This window comes from Physeter macrocephalus, chromosome 14 (genome assembly GCF_002837175.3).
Source record: "Physeter macrocephalus isolate SW-GA chromosome 14, ASM283717v5, whole genome shotgun sequence".
NCBI lineage: Eukaryota > Metazoa > Chordata > Mammalia > Artiodactyla > Physeteridae > Physeter > Physeter macrocephalus.
Window position 1 is genome coordinate 9,577,628 of NC_041227.1, and position 25,186 is coordinate 9,602,813.

A 25,186-nucleotide genomic window follows, 5' to 3' on the forward strand; every position below is an offset into this window, starting at 1 on the left:
TCTGGCATTCTAACTTCAGGATAAAACAGGAATTTACCCAATTAGAGCAGTAGTCATTTCAGCAGCTGACCTTGTTTCTGCCAAAAAAATTCAGTCACAGAGTAGATCTATTCCCTGATTTCATCTGTAACTCACCTTGCTTTCCTTTAACAGAATATTCTCAGAGAACGTGACCACACCTCTGAAGAACAGGGAATATTGTGCTGGGGGCAATACAATGCACTATTGATATTTCACTCCAAAAGCATATATTGATCTTAATGTTTTAATTTAAAACTATTGCAATACAGTCAATCATTTTTATCATATTAAATTCATGCTTATAGAAAATTTGGAAAATACAAAATAATACAGAAAATTACCTATAATCTAGTCCCAAATCGCAACAGTTGCTAACATTGTACTCTATTTTCTTAGTCTTTTGCTCTGCTTAGTATGTTTTTACATCATTGTGTAATACATGCTAATGTCTGCACAATTCGAAATTTTTATTTTCCCCTCTTTGTAACCTAATATGGCATTTCTCCATGTTGTCAAAACTACATATAAATGTTACTTACCATTACTCGCTTGGTGGACATATGGATTTCTTTTCATTTTTTTATTCTTAAAAATAATGCTCCTTTTATCATAATGCATAAAGCTCTTTCCATATATAGCATTATTCAGCTAGATTCCCAGAAATTGAATTACTAGGTCAAAAGTCATGAACAGTTTAAAGGCTCTTGCTAAATGTTACCAAATTGCTTTCCACAAAGGTTGTACCAGTTTACCCTCATCAGCAATGCTGAAAGGCCAAGTTGACTTTCTCCTTCTCCAAAACTGCGTGTTATTTTGTTAAATACAATGCTAATTTAGATAAGCTGATTATCATTATCGCATTAGTAACTTTTAATGGCGTTAGTGGAGGACTTTTTAAAAATCCATCCATGATCGTATTTTTGCATTAGTTAAGTGATGTGTATTAAATTTTAAAATGGCAAAAAATATCACAAGTGTCCTGATGACCAGGTATCAATTTGCAAGTATAAAATCCACCAACCCCTTAATCCAACAGCAGAGTAGGCACTGTACAGACATAAAATCACTTGAAATTTCACCACTAATAATAATATATATAATAATATAATAATAATGTTATTATTTAGCACATAATTAGTGCAGTAACCAGCAAAAAGGAGAATTATTAAAAATCTGGACTGTTTGCCCTTGGATGTTAGGAATTTATACCGTGTGCCTTGATTAGTGTAATCAATATGAAATACCAGTTGTATATAAATCGTAGGACTCAGCAAATGCTGTAACTTCTAATTAGACGATGACGTTCATGATGACCAAAGCTCCCAGCATAATTAGTTTTTGGTGATGAGTCTGTTTGAAAACTGCCGGGCAGGGAACCATTTCCAGTGGATTATCTTTCACTGCTAATAGCCTCACAGACTGTTTCTGTTCCATATTTAAATGTAACTCTTGAAAGCTGAGCACAGCCTTGATCAAGGAAGGGGATGGGGCGGGCACCGCAAAAAAGTAAATGCAGAGCTTTGCCGGATTTTCAGTAACTGAGGGCAGCCTAAAAATTGGAAATGCTGCAGTTGAAAAGCTCATGTCAGAAAATGAATGGGAGCCTTGGAATGGGGTGGGGAGATGGAGGGAAGCAATTCCTTAAAACTGGACATATTTAAAAGGAAGGAAAAAGAAATGCTTATCTAGTGTCTCTTAAGGGCTACTCCTTTGCCCTCATTGCTGTATCATTTAGTTTTTTGGGAAAAGATTCAGGATTGCTGCAAAGTAGCTTAGTTTAAGAATAGCCAAAAATGGGTGATATGAATAATCCTTCAGTGATTAAGGGCTTAAGAGGGCATGAAGATTATATACCATTCGTTGATTTCATTTTTTTTTAACATCTTTATTGGAGTATAATTGCTTTACAATGTTGTGTTAGTTTCTGCCGTATAACAAAGTGAATCAGCTATACATATACATATGTCCCCATATCCCCTCCCTCTTGCGTCTCCCTCCCACCCTCCCTATCCCACCCCTCTAGGTGGACACAAAGCACCGAGCTGATCTCCCTGTGCTATGCAGCTGCTTCCCACTCGCTATGTTGATTTCATTTTTAAAGCAGAAAATCCTGGTACCCCACATTCCTGTTTTTATATCTGTAGAATGGGATTCTGTAAAATCTAACTGAAAAACTGGCACTAAAAGAACAAAATCTTTAATAATATGATCTTACCCACAAATGCCTGTAATGATGCCATAGCTAACGTGAAGATTATATCACAGATTATATACCATAATACTGTTAGGAGAAAACAGAAAAGTTGACACCTTCAGTTCAGGAATATTTACTGAACACATACTATGTTCCTGGCATTGTGTGAGCCATGGAGAGACACGAGAGAAGGACATCAATTTTATTCCTTTCAAGTAATTGTATTTCAGCTATTGCTATTATAAAAGTAATACAGGATCATCTGAAATAGATTTAAATCTTACATGTAATTTAAAAAGAAAGACGGAGGACAGTTCAATAAATGTGGCTGGGGAAATTTACTATCAAGCTAGAAAAAATAAAGTTAGATTCTCTGCTGTAGTTACAAAAATAAATCCCCCTTGATTAACAAAACTGACAGTTGTGGAAGAAAATACAGAGGAATACATTTTTAGTTTATTCAAAAGACACAAATACCATCAAAGAAAAGAGATTTGACAGCTCCAAATTTAAAACACCAATAATAGTAATAGCCATAAGGCACCAAATAGCAAATTTAAAGGCAAGCAGGATACTTGCCCCCTATTTTAGACAAATTATTAACATCCAGCATGCACAAAGATCTCTTTCAAATCACTAAGAAAAAGACAATCCAACAGAGAAGAATATGGCAAGGGCTAAGGACAGAAAGATGGTGGGAGAGGACAGACATACGGTCAGACCATTTGCAAGGGGCTAATTCAAGAAAATGGACTTGAAAAGGACAAGTGAGCTAGTCTCCAACTGTAAGATCGGCAGACCTTTACAGTTGGTGATACCAAGTGCTGGCAAGTGTGGCTAAGATATAAAATATGGGACTTGAGGGTCCAGTCCTTGTAATATACGACTTGTATGTTGCTGCCTTAAGCAAACACACTGACTTGGACAAAACTGTCAGCCCTTCGTGCCTGGTCCTGCCCTCTGCTAATTGTGGAAAGAGTAGAGTACAAAGCAGAGGCCCTGCAACTGTGGTTGGAAACCTAGACTCACATCTCAGGCCAGCTCTGCCACTGGCTGAGAGGCTGGGGGCAGTGACCCCCAAATACCTTCACTTCATCCTCTCCCTGTAAGATCTCGAGCAGGTTCATTCATTTCCCAGAAACTCAACCTCCTCATCTAAATGATGAGTACAGGGTTAGTGGGAGGGTGAAGTGAGGTAAGGCATTTGGCCCCTGGCCCAGATCCTGACACATGGTAGGTACTCGCTCAATGATGGCTATAATTGGAACTTTGTATTCGATCCCCCATAGATTGTATAATACCTGTGACAATAGACTCCGGGACGGGCACAAAATAAATACTAGCTAATTCTAGTGTTTTGCCTCAGATATTCACAAGAGATTCTCATTTTAGATAATAATGAAATCAAGATATACATTTATATATCTTGTATGCAATTCAAGATGTATACATTGGTATACATTCATAAACGTGGCCTCCCCTGCTGGAATTTCCCCTGCTCCCTTCTGGAAATTCAGGAGTGAAGTGGTGTCCAGTAAGACAACTCCTACTGGACATATAAAATAGATTTCACTGTGTACAAATAAATGGGTGTAGAGACAGACACCGATTGCTCAGGGATGATTATACAGTTCATCTTAAGTATTAGGGCATTTTTCCTTGTATCTATATCTTGATAACAATGCAAAGCAGAATGTAACTTTTTTTTCCCCTTTTCTTCCTTCCAACACACCTGTTGATCAGCAATCCTGTTCATCATTTCTCCAAAACCAGATCTTTTCTTTCCCTGGACCTTTAAACGTTTTTATTTTGAACTAATTTTAGATTTAGACAGGAGTTGCAGAAATAGTAGTTCCCAGAAATACCCTTCACTGAACCTCCCCAAGTGTTAACATCTTACATGAGCACAGTACAACTATGGAAAGAGGAGAATAACCTTGCTACGCTACTGCCGCCTGATCTCCGGACCTGATTCAGAATCTGCCACTTGCCCACTCAGGTTCCTTTCCTGGTCCAGGATCCCGTTCCGCATCCCACGTTCATTTAGTTGTCCTCTAACAGATCCTCAGTCTTCCTTTGTCTTTCATGACCTTGACACGTTTAAAGAGTACTGCCCAGTGTTGTGTAGAATGTTCCTTAATTGGAAATTCTTTGATGTTTCCCACGATTAGGTTGCAGTTATGCAACTTTTTTTTCAGAATGCCACCCGTGGCTTTTTTCAGCGCATATCAGGACTTACCTGCAGTCAGTATGTCTCATTACTGTTGATATTAACCGTGTTCACTTGGTGAAGGTGGTGTCCACAGGGTTTCTTCATTCTGAAGTTGCTCTTCTTCCCTTTGTCCTTAATAAGAACCCTGGTGGCGGGGGAGGGGGGGGGATTCTTTGAGACTATGCAAATATTCCATTTCTCACCATTCTTCTGCTCACTAACTTTAGCATCCATCCACCGTTTTTGGCTGTAACAATTATCCCTGTGGTGTTTGCTAAATGGTGATTTTCAAATTCTATCGTTCCTTTCACATTTGTTAATTGGAATTTCTGTAAGAAGGCTCTGTCCTTTCCCCCCATTTGTTTGTTGACTTATATCATTTATTATTCTCGTTGCTTATTTAGTTTGTTCCAATCACTCTAGATTTGGCCATTCGAAGGTCCTTCAAGTTGGCTCCTTTGTCCTTTCAACATGGCCCCATAGTTTTTAAAGCACTTCCTTACTTTCTGGTATCACAAGATGTTCCTGGTGCATCTTGTGTATTACCTGCCCCGGCTCTGAGATTAACTGTTTCTCAAAGGAACTCTGGTTCTTTTTATTGGAGAAAGTATTTAATCGTGATCTGCACACTAGTGTATCCATTGCCACTGGGTGTCTCTAGACTGTATCTGTCTTGCATCTCCCCTCCTCTCTCCATCCTCACCACCCTCCCCCTGATACAAGTCATCATCGTATTTCACTTGGATAACTGCCTCTTTATGGACCCCCTACTTCCAGTCTTGCCTTCCTCCAAGCCATCTCCACACAGTAGCAAAAACAGAATCTTCAAACATTAGCTGAACACCATCATTTCCTTGCATAAAACCTTTGCTGGGTGTCAAGATTAGGTCAGAATAACTGAAATCACTCTGTCTTCAGGCACAGGGGGAATTGAAGCCCTGCTCAAGGCCTGCCATGTCTTAGCACAGGGTTGGCAAACTTCTTTTGTAAAGGACCAGAAAGAAAATGTTTTAGGTTTTGCAGGCCACTCAGCTCTGCTGTTGTAGCACAAAAGCAGGCATAGAGGGCTTCCCTGGTGGCGCAGTGGTTAAGAATCCGCCTGCCAGTGTAGGGGACATGGATTCGAGCCCTGGTCCAGGGGCATCCCCCATGCCACGGAGCAACTAAGCCTGTGCGCCACAACTACTGAGCCTGCACTCTAGGGCCCACGAGCCACAACTACTGAACCCGCGTGCCACAACTATTGAAGCCCACGCACCTGGAGCCCATGCTCTGCAACAAGAGAAGCCACTGCAATGAGAAGCCCACGCACTGCAATGAAGAATAGCCCCCACTCGCCGCAACTAGAGAAAGCCCACGCATGGCAACGAAGACTGGCAGAACCTGGAACCTGTGGGGAAGGGGATTCTGGGAAATGTCAAAATGGCAACAGACAGATTAGCCCAGTGGCTTTCACGTTCCCATGGACTGAAATTCCCTCCATACCGTGGCTGCTTTCTCCCCTTGCTCACTGCACACACTCCACTATGTTCTTCTCTTTCAGTTCTTCAAACCTGCCGGTCTCTTTTCCACCTCAGGACCTTTGCACATGCTGTCCCATTTGCTTGGAATGCTCTTTCCACCCGCTTTTTGTTCTTTTTTATCTTTTAGATCTCAGATGAAAGGGTACTCTCTTGGAGAGGCCTTCCCTGACCCTTCTATTTGAAATCACCTGCCCTTTTAGTAGAATCTGTCTTATCTCAAAGCTAAGGGAACTTAGCACCTTAGTTTTGTTCCTTGTCACCTCTCCAAGATTTAGAACAGTGCCTGGCACACACAGGTGCTCAGATACATACTAAATGAATGTAACACTTAGCACGAATGGCTAACATTTCACTTGCCTTATATACTATGTTGATTGATTGTTGATCTGCTTTCTATATCCATATAAGCTCTTTTAGGGCAGAGGTTAGGGCTCTAGCATTTATTGCTTATACCTAGCCCCAAAATAGTTCCTGGAACATAGTTGGTATTAAGTAAATATTTGTTGAATGAATCTCACACATTTTAAAAACCTTACTATGGATAGTAAATACTAGATAATCATGGAGATCAGGTAAAATTACATAGCAAAATTTTCTTTTTATTAAGTATGATCTGATGTCCATTCAGTGTCTAGACTTCTCATATGTTCATGTGGCAGCCCATCCAAGGAGGGGAACTCTGGATTTGGAAGGTCCCTTCCAAGTCTGGGACCAGCGTGCCCTGTCAGTTCTTTGCCTCACCTTAAGATGTCACTAAGTGACTTGGCCGTGGCTTCCACTGGCTGTTGCTGGAAGAGCCGGGAGGTCAGGCCAGGGAGGGAGGAAATGACCTGGTGTCATGAGCAAATCTCCCACTTCCTCCGGCGCCTGGCAGACAAGGTGACGAAGTGCTGATGTGTCCCTCCTGCTTTACGGGGCGTTCATTAGCACACCTGATATTCCAGAGCCCTGGAAACCTGTTTTCTTCTACAGCCAGAACTTTAATAAATCAGGCCAAGCCAGATAAATCATGTCACGTCACCATTGACTCCATGGTCGTGGGTCCACCAGCACTGTTCCTAGGACACTAGGATGGACTCACATGTTCAGTAATATTTCTGCTTTCAGGAAGTGGTGGGGGAGCTGATAAATACAGGAAAGAAAGAACTAAAACGAACAGAAAAATCCTAAAAGCAAAGTGGTATTCTGGATTGGATCCCAAAGCAGCAAAAAAGAACATGAGTGGGAAAAATTGGTTAAATACAAACAAAATGTCTAGTTTAGTTAATAGTGTTGCACCAATGTTAACTTCTTAGTTTGTTAACTAGGAGAAGCTAGATAAAGCATATCTAGAACTGTACTATCTTTGAAATATTTCCATAAACCTAAAAGTAGTTTTAAAAGTGTACAAGGCAGTGTTGGCTTGGATAGCAGGGATATGTTTTGTAGGCTCCTGAGGCAGTGAGTGAATTCCTGGAATTGAACAGACCTGGGATGAATCTTTACCTCTACCACTTACCAGCTGTGTGACCTTAAGCAAGTGACTTAACCTCTCAGAGTTTTAGTTTTCTTATTTTTAAACAATGTCCATGTCATTGGGTGGTTGTGAGGGCTCCTTGAGATAATATCTCCTAGTATGGTACATACACATCATAAATTCTCAATAAATGCTAGCTCTCCTTTCTCTGGCATTTCAGAAAAAAAAGAGCAACCAGCTGTGCTTAAATATTTGGAAAATAAATAACAAGAGGTGAGATTTGTATTAGGTCACCAAGGTTGGCTCTTTTGTATTAGAAAAGCAGGAAGAGGATAAGTGCCCCACCTGAAAGTGAGCCAAAAGAATCCCATTGGGTCAGTTTTTAAATCTATGCAAAGTATTTCTTAAGCTGTCGAAAGGCATTTTTCTATTAAAACTGGTCTTAAAAACTTGTGGTTTTTTTTCTGAGATAAAATTAGAGATGAGCAAAGCAATGCTTGTGAAGGTTATTCACTGCAGCACCAATTATAAATGCAAAAGATTGGAAACCACTTAAATGCCACCAAGTAGGGAAGAGTCTGGCTAAATAACTTATGGTTCATCCATTTCGTGGAATTCTCTGAAGACATTTTCAAAAATAAAAAGCAAGTGTCTGTATATATACACATATATATTTATATGACATAGTCAAACACAAAGATGCATTGACAAGAATAGGGTGCAGAATATGCACACAATATGCTGTCAAAGAGTATATGTTAGTATTTATTTCATATATGCATCCAGTATCTCTGGAAAGATAACGCAAGAACCTGGTAATAGTGGTTGCTACTTGATCTGCACCAAAGAAAGGGACCATCTATCTTGTTAAAAGTCACATCCATCTTGTTAAAATGTTACTGCCAATAAAAGTTTACATTTTTTGTTTAGGAATGTTTAACCAGAATTTATAACATACTTCTTCAATCTATTTTTTAACTTTTTATTGTGGAAAATTTCTAACATATACAGAGGAGTGAGAATCATAATGAACCTCCCTGCACCCATGACCCAGCTTCAACAATGATACAACTTCTGTTGCTCTGATTTTGTAGTATAGTCACCTTGTTTTCATCAATTACACAACAATTAATAATTGTAATAGTGACTCAGTTCTGACCAAAGGAAGTTCAATTTTTTAAACTTATGTATAAATTTCCTTGCTGAGAATTTTGATAAGGTGATCAATAAAAGACTTTAAGCAAAAAATATCTATTACATTAATATAAAATTCCATGAGGATGTGGAATTGAAGTGCACATTTAAGGAGAAAACTCCTTAAATAATGACATAAAATTTCAATTATTAAAGAACAGCTTATTCATGTATGATTTAAGTGGGTGACAGTGGAGGTCAGGGATACATGATATTTAGATTATTTTCAGTACATTTAAAGAAATTATGTAACAAATAATTATAGTGCCAGAATCCTTTTAAGCTGTTTAAACATAGGAAGATTTAGATATAAACTTTAAAATATGTAAGGGATTACATACTTATAAAAAGTTATTTTATAGAGTATGAGAGAAAAACAGTTTGAAGATCACAGCTCTAGAAGACCTGATGTTTATTTCCAAGTCTCAGGGAGCTGTTGTGTTGATGGGATAGAAGGTCATGCCTGCCTGAACCCTGAGACGGCAAAGGGAACCTGGAACCTGAGATTGAGGTCTGATCAATGTGTCTCTTTCCCACTATCCATCATGACTGAGTTGGATTATTTCAGGAATGCAAGGTTGGTTTAACACTTGAAAATCAACCAATTTAATTCTCCCATCCAAGCCTAGGGTCACAGATGTTTAAGTCCCGTTGGCCATTGTATATATATAGAAATAAACACCACTAGCCACCATCTCTTCCTTTACTTATCAAGCAACCTGTTGAAAGCAACCTGTTTTCTCTTGAAAACTTTTTATTTTCTTCAATGCGTGGATAGTGGAGGGTGAAACACATGTGTACTCTAACCAACTACCTTGAAAGAATGGTGGCCACTCTGTCTCTTCTCCCTGGCTGCATATTCTGTCTCAACACAGTGTTGTTTCAAGAGTGGCTTTTCTACCTGCAGTTGGAATCCCTGTAGATTCCTGGGCCCCAGCTCAGAACCACTGAGTCAGGCTTTCTGGGAATCTGTGCTTTAAACATCTCCCCTCTCCCCAGTGCCCTAAAGTTTATAAAATGCCATTCTAACTCACTTTCACTCTTCGCACTGTTCAGAAAATAAAGTCTCTATTTTATTGCCTTTAGGGAAGGCACTGGGGCCTTCCCTAAACCCTGTCTTCGCCTTTCTGCTACCTGACTGTTCCTCCTCTGATCCCTTTGAGGGTTTCACTTCCTTCCTATATTCCCCCAAATCCCTATGCTCCCCGATACATATGCCTCCTGCCCCATTCTCTTCAGATTTCAGTTGCCTGCCTTTCTGCTGATGATTCCCAAGTTCCCACCACTAACCCCAATGGTTCTCCTAACAGTAGCCAGCTTTACTGAGTACTTACTGAGGAATGTGCACTAGACCTTGACTTTGATTAGCTCATTTATTGCCCAGAGTAGCCCTTTGAGATAGGTCATCATTATCACCCTCTTACAAATGATAAAACAGAAGCTCAGAGGGAGAAGCAACTTTTTCCAGCTTGTAACAATTAAAACTGGGTTTTGAACTTGGGACAGTTTGACCTCTTAACCACTCTGTAGATACCTCACCTGTGCTCCAAAATGCCTGACACAGAACTTGGTACCTTTCCTTTGCATTCTCCCTCCCCAACTCCTAGGCCAGATATCTTCTGTTTGCCCTTCCAGAACCACAGGATGTAACCCCATGTCCTGAGTCTTCACATCTGGAAATACTCCCTGCAGATCTCTAACTTCATCCTTTTACTCTCTTATCTTGCATTTTTTTGCCACTCTCCTTCCTATTACTAAAAATGAAGTACAATGAAGATCTCTCAAAAATTATGTGAACTTAGTGACAGAACCAGAAACAAAGTAACATGTCCAGGTATGGAGGCTTCTCTACTTGTAAACAGGACGTTGCTGAGTCCATATTATGCAAAGTCTAAGTGATGGAACACAGGTAACCCTTGTTAAGGTGTGAAGTGAAGGTGTAAATATAACCTTCACTTTCTTTTCTAACCTACTCACATGCCTCTTCTTCCCCACATTTGACTCTGTCATTGCTTTAGTATTTATCAAAAATGAAGAATTAATGATCATAAACCCTTCAAAAATAAGCACAAATAGGAAGATGCGGTAGACCAGAAGGCTGATCGTGGTGGCTTTAGTAATCAATCCAGCCTAAAGATTTAATCCCTCCAAATGTGCCTTTTAGTTTTTTAACTTGGATTATTTGTAATATCGATTTTTTTGTCATATAAAAACCCAGCATTTAGCATTCTCTTGAGAAATCAGACAGTCCAGCAACAGCAGGTCCACTTTCCTACATGTCAGTAATTGGTAAGGGCAGAATGTTGGCAGTTCTCTTTAGACAGGGCATGGGCGCCCCAGATCACTGCATCTCTACCATGTCCTGTCAAGTCTCTGATTCTGCCCCTTAGTGTCAGCGGCCCTTCATCTTCCCACTTGGCGCTGTTTGTTTAATCTAGCCTGCAGTCTCCCTTTAGACTTGGGCAAGAGGAGCCTCTGCCCTGGACTCCTCACTTTTGTGGCTCTGAATGTAAAACACACAAAAAAAATATTTGCTAAAAGTCATGGGCAAGTCTGCCCCTCAACATCTGGTACTCAGCGGTGGCATTGTGCGACGCATGGCATTAAACAGGCACGCTTGTGACTGACACCGTTCAGACCCCGGGAAACACTTCACATCTCTGGTCCTATTCTGCAAAGCAAAAGGCACTTGCCTCTGAATGCCTTGAAGGTTTGTCGTCATACTGGGGCCAACATCAGACAACACTGCTTCACGGTGCATGGAGGATTTGAGCATGTGAAGCACTTAGGAAAGAGAAAAGATGACTGAATTAACTGTCGAAGCCTTCTCCCATGCTATAAATGCATCAGATACTTGTATAGCCCATCTCCATAGCAATACCAGAGCAACCCCTTTCTTGTTTCTCATTGTCCCAATTCATTATTCTAGAGGTGCTTACAAAGAGCACAGTATTTGTACCAGTTACACATGGCAGCAGAGGACATTTTGTAATATTAATTCAAATAACTCTTCAATTTGCTTATACCTTGGTCCTGATGTAACAGGCTTAGATTCTCAACATTGGCAGCTAGACGAACACTGAATGCTAAAATTGAAAGTAGTTTTATTTTTATAATGAATATTTAATGGCATTTAACAAATTCTTTTAACTATATATATATATTTCAGCTTTGTTTAAATAATTTTTATGTAAAGCTTGATGTCAATTATCATTTGTGTTTTACCTTTCCATCTTAAATAATTTTGAACGTTTTGGTAGAAAAATATTTTAAAACATTTGTGAAGTATTTATAACATCTAATTTTTTAATGAGTATTCACCTTTTTTTATACTTTGATAATTGTATTTGATTTTTTTTTCCATTTTTTAGATGATTATTGACAAAATCAGGGGTCAACAAATGACAGGATTTTATTTCGAACAGCCTAAGGGCTACATTTACCCCATGAACTAAGAATGGTTTTTATATTTTTAAAGGTTTGTACAACAAACCAAGAAGAATATATGAGAGAGACCATATGCGGACCACAAAACCTAAAACATTTACTATCTGAATCTTTACAAAAATATTTTAGTCTTTGGTCAATAGAATATAAATTATGTAAAAACCTGACTGTAACTGTACATTTTATGAGTCTACTGAAATGGAAACAACAAAAAGAAATGGGATAAATAATAACTTATGAATTATGTCTGCTACTCATATGAATATCACAGGCCCATCAACAGAACACCCAGACATGTGCAGTAATAAGTAAATTCTCTCCTCTGTGGTTGTTTGCAGACTTTGAATCATATTTAAACAATAACTTGACACATATGTTTTGCTTTTGTCATTATGAATGTATACGTGTCAAAGTGGGAAGACGAAATGTTTTGAGATTTGTTTAATGACTTGCACGCCTCCTGGCATACGGTGTGCGGGCCGTGACCCACAGATGTTATTGGCAGGTCTGCCTGTCCGTTTTCCTCTGCCCCCTGAGTGCATCTGAGTTTCAGTATTGCCTTAGCCTAAAAATTTTGACCAGAACTCAAGTGGCAGATCCCAGTATTTGTCACCCCCTGTTGGCGTTGAGCAGAGTTGTCACACTTTTGCTTCCGCGTGGAGTTGTGCTCAAATCCGGAAAAGCTCGGAGTTGAACACATAACTAGAGGAGTTTCTGTGCTTTGTATTAATATCCTGGTTACATGATAACTTCAAAATACTTGAAGCAGCGAAGGTGCTTTATGAGGCAACATTTTTTTTTGAGGCAACATTCTTATCCCAGAAAACAAGTCATTTTGGTCAAATCCTTTCTTTCTTTTTACTAATCATCATCATGTGCTGCAGATGCTTTGGGCCAGTGTTTCCATTCAGTCTCTCAGACCTTTTTATTGATATTATTTTGACACGGGGAAAGAGACACATCTTCCGGGTAATTGATGGAAGAAATAACACTAAGTCAAAGGATGGGAGGGCGTTGATAACCCCAAAGAAAGACTCAATCCCCTCGCCACTGGAGGCAAAATAAGACAGAAGGAGAAGGGGGAGGAGGAGAGGGATGGTAGGGGAGGAGCTGGGAAGGGAGGGTGAGAGAGGATGCCTCTGGGCTCTGACCCCCACTGGGTCCTTATCAGCTGCCTCTACCTTAACTGCTTCCTCCTTAACAGGCTTTCACCAGCTATGCCAGTTACTTTCTTTCAGGGTGGAAAGAGGTATTGCTCCTTTTAAGGGTGAGCCTTAAGCGAATCGGAGCTTTGGGGTCTTTCTCCTGAAAACTCCGCTGACCGACCCCCAAGTGCAGGCTCTCAGTGGTCAGATCCCACTCATGAGAGCAAACAGACCACCCTCCCCGAGGGACGCCCCTGAAAACGTTTGCGACCTGTTCTGCTCTGGGATTGAGTCCCGAGAGGTTCTGAAAGTGCAGTGAGGGACTGTCTTAGCACTACAGACGCGTGCAGAGCAGGATCTGGATCCTGTTCCTTAAAGGAATCAGGAACGTTGCTCATCCCACATTTGAATCTACATCTGACGCTTATTTTGTCCTGCGTTGTAACTACTCAGACGTTTTCCTACAGTTGCATAAATTAGTTCTTGCCTGTGGCTTTCAGTTTCACACCTTTTTAGGATCTTTACCATAATCAGAGAACTAATTTATGCAACTCTAGGTTATTATACTTCTGAGTGTTCCTTTTAGGGTTCAACCTATAAAAGCCAGAAAGGAAAAAAAAAAATGTTTGGTCTAAGAAATTAAGAAAGATTTTCACTTTTGCTGGGGAGTACGTTTAATTCTGCAACTCACTTTAAAAAAATACATTGAAGTAGTATTCTGGCACACTTGCTACATTTTCAACATTCCTAAAATTGCCTACAGTACTTTTAAAAAACAAAAAACCCTCTAATCACATTTCACGTTGACTTTCATTTTGTCACTTTGAATTGGGGCAAAAGGTCTCAAGATCTTTTCTGTTTTCTTGTTTTTGAAAATACCTATTCCGAAGGAGGGGCAGGGGCCTTTTTCCCCATATAGGATTTTATTTTTAAACTCAGATCTACCGTTCTGACATGCTAAGACATCAGAGTCTTTTCGTGCCTATACTTTCCCTTAATTCCATCATTGACATATTTTGATGTCTGTAAACCCAACAGAAGGAAGGGTCCCAAGTAACCAGACGTAAGTCAGTATAAAAAAGGAGTTGGGGGGTCTTGGGGACACTGACTGCTCTTCGGAATCCCCTGAAGAGAGATTGACCATTGACGATTTAAATCTTCAATGCTTTATCTCTTTGTTTGAGTCTCGGAATGCCATTGATACCTTCTTTGTATTTATAATTGTTTTAATTAGCCACCCAGCAGGGGCCCCTCTCCCAGCTGGATTATGGGCAGCACAGCAGGACCTTACAACCCAGTTAAAACAAAGCCCAGACTTTATGGCTCGCTTAATTTCTTTTATCTGTATCAAAAATTTTTGTTCTTTTTTCTCTTACTCTCCCTCATTTTCACCCTTTTTTCCCCTCCCCCTCGTGTTTGTGGGGGGCAGGAGCAAAAAGCTTAGACTCCCAAAATGGCTTTGCTTTTGAAGAATCAAAGAATTATGGAAAAACCTCTACAGTGAATATTTATCAGCAGCTCACATCTCAAGGAGGAAAATAGCGCAGACGTGCTTGTTCCCTGCTCTTCGTAACATGCCATAAACCTCTACCGTGATTGTATCTTGAGCATTACGCTGAAATTGATGTCGGTTGCTAAACTTTAGTGGGCGGAGGGGAGGGGAACGTTAGCAAAAAGGCTCCTCTGTTGTCCCTGGTGTTGTTTGTTCTATTTGACCACATCCTTCTTTTGTGGATGGAAATCTGGAGGATCAATTATGATGCAGATCTGACACCATTTCCATTTGTGGGAGCGGCGTGGTCAGGGATGTTTGGACTTTTGGAAATTCTTACATTGTTAAGATTGTTTTTCCTCCACTTTGAACTGGATGCTGCTACTTTGGTGTGATCACAAACACACTGCCTGACCCAGAGCATTTCATCAGAAGAAACAGAAACATAGGGCTTGTTTGTGGCTTTATAGAAATTGCCAGGGCCTCTCTTTATTTGTGACTCTATAGAACTGCCAGTCTAGAAATTAAAACAGGACTGACTGTTCCCTGTGGAAACATGCATCACTGCTAAAAGTAATCTTCCTGCACTATGCTGCAAATAATCTAGTTTAATTTTTTTCTAGTAATACCCGAAGTAACTTATTTGCATTTTAAAAGAAATGATAGCTCCAGTTATCAGATATGGAAAAGGCTTTGAACTGGCTTCTGTATTTCTGTACAAAGGTCTTAAATGTTGTTGAGCCCTACCTTTATTTCTAGAACTTTCCAGCTACCAGACAGGGCTGGGAGTGGGGGGGTGTTGTTTTCAGTTTGTGTACAATTACCCAGTATTTGGGTTCTTGAAAACCAAGGATGGTTATAATTAAAATTTTATCGTGTTACCTGGATTTATTTTTGGCTTTGTAGCCAATCAGAGACCCAGACATTCACTTGGCTTTGTAAAACAGCAAATATCACAAAGACCATGAGTAAATACCCATAGCAATTTGTTGGGTGCAATTGTAAGGCTTTGAAATTCAATGACAGGATTGAGAAGAGGCAGGAAACCCTGTGTGAGCTAGAGGCCTAGGGGTTGGGAGACTCTTGCAGGAGCCTAGTGTCCTTGAGGGGCACTAAATTACTAAAGCATCAAAGAACGATGCCCAACATTGTCAGGTGCGACATATGTATATATTTATGGTCATGAAGATAGTATAATTTGATGGTTGCACAACATCACGAGTGAGCTATGCCTCTTAATTACACACTTTAAAACAGTTCATTTCATGTTAGGTGAATTGCGTGTCAATAAAAAATAAAATGAGGCAGTCTCACCAAAAAAAAAAAAGCCAGGATAATTAAGATTTGGAAAGCAGTTTACAATTTACAGATTTTTTTCTTCTGTTTTTTAACATGCACTGTCTGGCTTAATCCTCATAGGATAGGACCCCTTTGGGATCCATGTTTTGAATACTCATCTCATTTCGTATCGAGGAGAGGGGACTCGACTCACCTAGAGTCACCCTCTAGTGACAGCACAGAACTAGAGACTTTGAAATCCTGCTCTTCTCGAGTGCACTTGCTCCATCAAAATGACAAACAACAGCCTAGTTTTCTACATGTCGATTTACAGGGTTTGTGGATGCTTGTTAGCTTGGCTTAGATGGTATTAGAGTGGGAAATGTGGCGCTTAGAAGCCAAGCAGATCTGTGCTGGGAGCTGCTAAGTACTTGCTCTGAGCCCCTCCTCCTCCCCACCCGCACCCCCCTCCCGTGCTCATCTCCACCTGGGGCTGGATCTCACCCAGCCTCCCAGGGCCGCTGTGTGATTTCCAGAGCCAGCCCAAATGCAGTACATTATAAACATGCTTTATGGTGTATCTGTCATGCAGCCAGACCTCAGTAATGGAGCATTTTCACTTCTATGATGATGATTATAATCGCTGTCATTTTTATTCCTATAAATGTGACAACATTGACCCACAATCAGAGGCAGAGAATTCTTTTCAATGCAGAATATGGTTCAGAGCATCAGCCATTTTAATCTGTGTGCAGATTAAAGATAAACAGGAATATTTTTAAAATCACTTATTTGGGAGATTTTTATTCCCCTCACAGATGTTACTGTGAATATCTGTATGTCTGTATAAGTATATACGTATCCATACAAGAAATCCCCATCATTGAAAAATGTTATATGTTAGCATAGGCATGGAAGGAAAAACGCTGGAGAAACCCGTGGTCTGTGGGGTGGGTGGGCTCATAGTCTTTCCTTTCCATGGAATGTATTTTGTAATGCTTGATTTTTTTTGTTGTTTGCCTTCATCCTATATCACCAGTCCTGGAAGCATGCCAGGCACAAAGTAGACCCTCCATACATTTTTTGTGGAATTAATGTATATAGCAGATATGTAACCAGGAAAGCAATGAAGGGAATTACACAAAATAAGTTTAACGAAATCACCGCTTTTATCGCAATAAGGAAAATACCCTATGATAATATACTGGTCAAATTTCCAACAAAAGATGTATTTCCAACTTTATTTTTCACTTTCTTTTTTCTTAAGCCCGAACTGAAACAACAAAAGGCATGTTTTTTTCAGAATCTATTAGAGGCACTGAGCTACTGGTGGAACAAGCTGGATGGCTCCTGTCCTGGCTAAATTCTATTAGTGGAGGGCCACGCCGGTGGCTTTGCGTTGCCTTGCGAGCTTCAGATGATTTCGACTGCACCTCCTGAAGTCCCTCTTCGTGACATCATTCACATCTGTGGCGACTTAAGCCTCCTGTTTCTTTGAAAATGGAATTTGAGAATATGAAGGGTTTATACTCTCTAAACTAATTAGCAGTGACCAGTAACTTGAGGAGGCCAACGTGCCCTCTAGGACACTCAGTTTACCTGGGGGTCTCGCCAGGTCCATCCAGCCATTTCTAGATGCGTTACCAATCCCAGTGAGGGAGGAAAGGAGGCGTGCACGTTTTTAAAATAGAGAACTAATTAAGTATAGTTCTTCCACGATTTCTTTTTGTATGATGTGACCTGGCAAACAAATGTAGCATCCGGTGTTTGAGAAATGGATTTTCAAGGAAAAGGTGGTGCTTTAGGGAAAAAAGTTTAATTATATAAAGCAATTAGTGAGAGCGATACATTAAAAGAGAAGCCAATAAGTGGGTTTTCTTGCATAATTGTGACGTACAAAATATGTGTTTATAACATACATGAATAATACAGTGTGGTCCATTCTGATATGGAAAAAACTTGAAGATATAGTAAATAAAGAAGTCCAGGTATAAAATGGTGTACACAAGAACGGAAATTCGAATGGCTAGGATGGCAAGAAAAGCCAGCAACTTCTACGTACCCACTGAACCCAAATTGGCATTTGTCATCGGGATCAGAGGTATCAGTGGTGTGAGCCCAAAGGTCCGACAGGTGTTACAGCTTCTTCGCCTCCATCAGATCTTCAGTGGCACCTTTGTGAAGCTCAACAAGGCTTCAATTAACATGCTGAGAATTGTGGAACTGTACATTGCGTGGGAGTACCCAAACCTGAAGTCAGTAAATGAACTGATCTACAAGTGTGATTATGGCAAAATCGGCAAGAAGCGAATTGCCCTGATGGATAACACGTTCATTGCCCGATCTCTTGGCAAATATGGTATTATCTGCATGGAGGAGCTGATTCATGAGATCTATACTGTTGGAAAACGTTTCAAAGAAGCAAACAACTTCCTGTGGCCCTTCAAATTGTCTTCTCCACGAGGTGGAATGAAGAAAAAGACCACCCATTTTGTAGAAGGTGGAGATGCTCGCAACAGGGAAGGCCAGATCAACAGGCTTATTAGAAGGATGAACTAAGGTATCTACCACGATTATTTTTGTAATCTGGTCAGTTAATAAACAGTGACTGCTTTCAAATTGAAATTAAATAAAGAAGGAAAATAAAATGGTGTACATAGTATAACAAAAAGCATATAGGTAGGCAGTCGATCTATACATATTTGCTTGCAATTGCGTGGAATCTCCCTGGAAGAATACGTGAGAAACTTATAAAAAGCCATGATAGGTAACAGTGCTCTTCTGAGCCCTATTGGAGCTTAACGCAAAAGGAAAAATCTGTAATACTGACCTTGTTTTTATTTGAAATTTTGATATTTTTGTTTGTCATGGATTTTTTTCCATTAAATTTTAAACTTCCATTAATTTTGGTTTTAAAGTATTACATAAAAACAATATCTCGATTACTGAGGTTTGAGGCACCCCCTTTGCATTGTGGGCCCAAGATGGGTGAGGGACCTCTTCACCCTAGTCTTGGTTCTCACTCCCCTTTCATACTGTTTGACTTTATTTTCACCACATACAAATATGGCTTATTCAAAAATAGGGGAAAAATGCATTTAGCCACAAGTGGTATTTGGAACCCTTCGCGATCGCGGTTCTTAGTCTTTTGGGGGTTATAGATCCCACAGAGAATCTGATGAAACTACAAACTCTGCACATACAAACTATATTCTGCATTTAATTTCAAGGAGGCCCACAGACCCCCTTGAGCCCCATCCAAGACTTTTAAAGAATACAACTCCAATTAGAGAGATTACCAAGAGGCCAGACTTCCTCTTCAACTAGTGTTCTCATTTCCCCTACATCCTCCCTACCAAAGAAAAAAACTAAATGTCTTACTTCTATTTTTCATGTCTTTTTAGCTATTCCTTAAGTGATGGGGTGTATGTCGTCTGTCGTGGGGACAAATAACATATTCCTTGTTCGCCAGCTCATCTCCACTGTTTCTGTAGTTATTGGCAGGGGGTATCCTGGGATCTGAATAATTCCCCCCACGTGAAATGATACGTCATAGGCCAGGCCCCATACTAAAAGGGAATTACTCTAAATTTATGTCACATTGAAGGGCCGCCCTCCAATACATTACTCAACAAACTCTAGACCTGATTTCTCCACTCCAGCACTACTGGTCTTTTGAGCTGCATAGTCCATTGCTGGGAGGGCTGTTCTGTGTGTTGTAAGATGTTTAGCAGCATCCCTGGACCACTAAATGCCAGGGGTACCCCCCCAGCTGTGATAACCAAAAATATCTCCAGACAGTGTGAGATGTCCCCTGGATAAAATCATCCCTGCTTAAGAACCACTGGGCTAGGGAATTCCCTGGCAGTCCAGTGGTTAGGACTCCACGCTTTTACTGCCGAGGGCACAGGTTCAATCCCTGGTCGGGGCACTGAGATCTTGCCAGCTGCATGGTGAGGCCAGAAAAAAAAGAACCACTGTGCTAGACTGTGCAAGTCATCTGAAGATTTGGTGACTGTTTTCCACTTTTTCATCTCACCAACTTTTGGTGAGATGCTTGCATTTCCTATAGTAACGATTAATGCACTGGGTAAACAACATGAATGGATAACTTACAGATTTGTAGAAATGTTAATCCTGAAGTTCTGTCCTTTTTATAATCAATACTATTGTTTTTTATGAATTCTCAACCATGGCAGAATTCTTAAAGACCTTCACCTCCCTCAGCTGGACTCTCCTTCCTCCTTCTAAAATATCCTCTTCTTCTCCAGCCCTAACTCCAGGAAGTTAAAACACAACCACTTACCTGTTACAAATGACTAGCTAAAGTAATCCCCGGTCTTTATGGCCCCCAACTTTACTTCCGAAGAGTGTTTTTACCCAGCCCTAGAAAGTATTACTTTCTGCTTGAGTGTAATTAAAATCCCAGTCATCTATTCAAGAATGCCATTGCCAGTAAGATATTAATTGTGTCTTGGAGCTGGAAAGTATTCTTCCTAACAGGACTTAATGGAGCGTACAGATCCAAGAGACATTCATAATCATTGTCCCCTCCGGAAATATGACACTGGGGGGATGGATCATTCACTTTCACTGTTTTAGAATTTAATGGAGGGTAAAGTTTTTAATCTACTTGTTGGGAGCCTAATATTTCTAAGAAAGAAAAGATGTCTTACAGTCTCAAGAGCCAGGCAGAAGTCTCTTTTTATATTTATTTTTTTTCGTTGAGTTTAAAGACCTTTTCTGGGTTTTCTTATGGGGATTTATTTGTCATTACAGTAATTCTAAACAACGTTCATTTTTCCCACTCTTTATTACCAAATAGGCAGCACAAAAATGTTATTTTTTTTTAAAAAGGCACAAAGGAACAAAACATTGTGACTACCAACACACAGGGAGAGCCACAGAGACATTGGGATGTGTCTGTCTTTTGCACACCTTTATGATGGTGAAACTCAGAGCAGAGCTCAGAATTGATTCTGGAACATCGGGGCCAACACCAAATCCGTGGAAGGCATTATATTCCTTAAGTGGATTCTGTTAGGAAGGCCTAATTCCCTAACATGACTTAAAGTCTGAGCCAAATTCCAAGCCAATGTTTCAATTTTGTTGGGTCAGAATACCTTAGATAACCCTGTGTTGTTTTGGTGTCTGCGATTTCTGCTTGTCGGTTTTTGTCATTTGCATGTATGTGATTTATTTATTTAAAAGAGGTAGTCCGTTCACGGGATTGAATATTCAAAAGGTACAAAGGGCTGTGCAATACAAACATTTGCTTCTGTTTTTCTGCAAGCACCGATTCCCATCCCATCTCAGTCATCACTGTGAGTTTCTTGTTTATCTTCCTGGAGATTTGTATACATTCACAAGCAAAGGTTTTCACACTGTCTTTTTTATTGGTTGCTACAAATGAAGCATATTAGACACACTGATTTTTATCTGCTTTTTCCACTTCTATATGCATCTTGGACATCGATCGGCCCCTGTCATCAGTATTAGAGAAAGCTACCTACCACATTTTTTAAAGTAGCTGCCTAGTATTTCAGTATACAGCTGTACTTAATGTTTTTAACCATTGACCTACTTATTGCCATTTACATGGTTCTACTCTTTTCTATAACAACAATGCCACAATGATTATTAGTAAATACAAAAGCATAATGTAGCAACTACCTGAACACCACCCGCACCATCTGAATTAAGAAAGACTCCTCTGCAGTGCACCCCAGATTAAAAAGCTGCTCTAGGGCTTCCCTGGTGGCGCAGTGGTTGAGAGTCCGCCTGCCGATGCGGGGGACACGGGTTCGTGCCCCGGTCCGGGAGGACCCCACGTGCCGCGGAGCGGCTGGGCCCGTGAGCCGTGGCCGCTGAGCCTGCGCGTCCGGAGCCTGTGCTCCGCAACGGGAGAGGCCACGACAGTGAGAGGCCCGCGTACCGCAAAAAAAAAAAAAAAGCTGCTCTAGAAGTTTTTATTATTATTATGTTCAGCTAACTTTTGTGGAAAGCTTTGTATTTACTAAGATAAGTCATTGTTATAGACTGAATGTTTGTGTCCCCCCCAAAATTCGTATGTTGAAATCCTAACCCCCAATGTGATAGTATTAGGAGGTAGGGCAGGGAATTCCCTGGCCGTCCAGCGGTTAGGACTCTTTCACTGCCAAGGGTGCGGGTTCAATCCCTGGTAAGAAGAGACACCAGAGAGCTTGCTTCCTTTTGCTGTGGTCCAAAGAGAGCATGTGAGGATACAGTGAGAAGACAGACAGCCATCTGCAAACCAGGAAGGGGGCCCTCACCAGACACCACATCAGCCAGCACCTGGATCTCGGATTTCCAGCCTCTAGAACTGTGAGAAATAAATGTTTATTTTTTAAGCCACTCAGTGTATGGTATTTTTGTTGTAGTAGCCTGCATTGACTGAGACTTTCATACACTTGTTTATCTCTAGAGACCCTAGAATTGAAGGAAAAAACTCTTATTGCAAGCTACATCAGTCAAGTCTCCTTCAACTGTGAGAGAAACCCAGCTCACATAGGCTTAAACAAAATAGGAAATATACTGGATTACGTAACTGAAATGGCAGTCGCTGTCTGGTCTCGCTTCAGGCATGGCTGCATCCAGGTGCTCAGATACTGTCCCACAGGCCCCGCCTTCCTCTGAGGCAGGCTCTATGTGTGGGATCCTAAGGAGCTCCAGGCTTACATCCTCCCAGCTTCCAGTCCAACACCAAGAGGGTATATCCTCAGGGTTAGATCAGGAGTTTGAAACAAGAATTCCATTTTGCTTTTCCTGAATGGCCTGGGATGGGTCATGGGCCCACCTTTGATACAGTCAATGTGGCCAGGGACATTCAATACTGGAAGAGAGTCTCTCTGTTTACTTGTTCCTATCTTTGTGTGGGACTGAGTGAGAATGTGATGGCTATGGCAGCTTCTGGCAGCCATGTGGCAACAAGTCCAAAGATGGAAAACCAGTGCAAGAGGAGAGACAGCAAAAGAATGGAGACACCCTGAATCCTGGTGGCTTTGCTGAGCCACCAAACCCACCCGGAACCACCTACCTCCAAGACATCTTGTTATGTGAGATCATTCAATATCCTTAGTATTTAAGCCATGGTTACTTGCAGCTGAAAAGATCCTAGTGGGTACAGCATCCCTGTGAGATAGGCTTTCTTCTTTTCATTTCACAGTTGAGGAAACTGATGCTCAGAGAGATTAGGGTTCTGGCTGAGAACAAAATTTTAAAAAATAAATGAAAGAAAATGGTCCTGTTGGTTTCCACATTGCCTCCCCCACCCCAGCCCTACCTGTTCCTCTGTCTTCCCCATCTCATGTTAGGGTATCACCAACTGAGGCTAAAACCAAGCTGCTAGAAGTGGTTCTTCTCCTCACCCGGTCCCCCTGGTCCAACATCACAGCCATCATCCTGGACTCTAAACCCATCTGCCTCTCTCCACCTCTACCACCACAGCTGAATCCAAGCCCCGGCGCCCGTCATCTCCCACCTGGCAACCAGCAGGCAATCCTCACTGGTCTCTGCTTCTATTTCTGACTCAAACGTTGCGTTCTCCACCCAACAGCCAGAGCGAGCTTTTAAAATCAGAGGATTTCCATACAACAGAATTACAAACAAACAAACAAATAAAACCCTAATCACGGGACTTCCCTGGTGGCACAGTGGTTGAGAATCCGCCTGCCAATGCAGGGGACACGGGTTCGAGCCCCGGTCCGGGAAGATCGCACGTGCCGCGGAGCAACTAAGCCCGTGGGCCGCAACTACTGAAGCCCGCGTGCCTAGAGCCCGTGCTCTGCAACAAGAGAAGCCACTGCGATGAGAAGCCCACGCACTGCAACAAAGAGTAGACCCCCCCCCACCACAACTAGAGAGAGCCCGCGCGCAGCAACAAAGACCCAACGCAGCCGTAAATAAATAAATTTATTTGTCTAAAATAAAAAACCTAACCACGTCCCTTGAATAAAGTCCAGTGACCTGGGCCCGGCTCACCTCCACAGATCCGTTTTCTGACACCCTCCCCCAGCCCAGCCTGCACCCCAGTGTCCTTTTAAATCCTGGAGATCTCTGAAAGGGGCACTGGAGCAGCTTGGGTCCTACATCTGCTAGCTGAAGGATGAGGGCGTCATTACATCACTTTGTGGAGTCCGTTGCCCATAAGCAACTCTACTGGCCTCTGGGAAGACAAACTCATCTTTCAGCCAAAAAATTATTTGGTCCAAGTCTGCAGTTCTCAACTGCGGGCAGTTTTGCCCCCCAAGGGGCACTTGGCAATACCTGGAGACAGTTCTGCTTGTCACACCTGGGACGTGCTAACAGCATCTATAGCGGGTAGAAGTCAGGGTTGCTGCTCAGCACTCTACAGTGCCCGGGACGCTTCGACCACAGAGAGCAATCCAGCCCCAAATGTCAATAGCGCCAAGACTGAGAGACCCTGCCCTAGGGGACGGCGGCCCCGCTTGGATGGGGACCTCCTCCCTTCCCGTGCTGACCTCCTGGCCGCAGTCTTTTCAACCGTGTGCCCTTCACCCATCGTGGGCTCCTCCTTCAGGTTCTCCCTCTGCAGACCCAGTGTCCGCTGCTTGGGGTTCACAGCCCAGGGTCCCAGGGAGGCTGGGTGTGGCACACATATTCTAAGAGGAGGCTGTCCTGTGGGGGTCTGTGTGAACCCCCTCCCCACCGTGCAATGTGCTTGCTGTCACCTGCTCAGAATGCCCCACACCTTAGCAAGTGTTTGCACCCCCATTTCATCCGTTCTCCTCCCTAAGCTCCTCCCCCCAACCCCATGCTTGGGCCACTGCCCAGCCCTGGTCTACAGAAGGAGCCCCTTAAGGAGGCAAGGCAGTGACATTTAAGCTAATCCAAGGACATTAGGCAGGAAGCGAGGGCGCACTGGAAGTTGGTGGGGTGTTTGTGGCTGTTACCCTAACCAGGGACTGTCCCCTGGCATTTAGTGGACGGGGCAGGGATGACAGATGTCCTCAGTATGTGGGATAGCCCCACACCACAAAGAGATAGTACCCTCTCCAACTCTCTATGTGTTGCGGAGCATTAATGTAGGACCTGTAAGAACATCTGTAAGATAGTCACCTGTAAGAACATCACTCTTGCTCATTTTGTCCTCTGTGCTTATCTGCAATTGGCCTTGGCCTGTTATCATGATGTTAATTAAGGTCAACTTCCATTTTCTCTTATCTGATCCAAATAAGCCTGAC

At 41.6% G+C, this 25,186-nt stretch overlaps 1 protein-coding gene across 1 annotated transcript; it reads left to right on the forward strand.

Annotated features, from left to right (window-relative positions):
• Positions 1–15,822: 15,822 nt before the first annotated feature.
• On the forward strand, positions 15,823–19,192 carry LOC102994906 (60S ribosomal protein L7-like). The gene is made up of 2 exons (XM_055090836.1): positions 15,823–15,839; positions 17,951–19,192. The coding sequence occupies exons 1-2, from the start codon at positions 15,823–15,825 to the stop codon at positions 18,519–18,521; spliced, it is 588 nt and encodes a 195-aa protein (XP_054946811.1). The 3' UTR covers positions 18,522–19,192.
• The last annotated feature ends 5,994 nt before the right edge of the window (positions 19,193–25,186 follow it).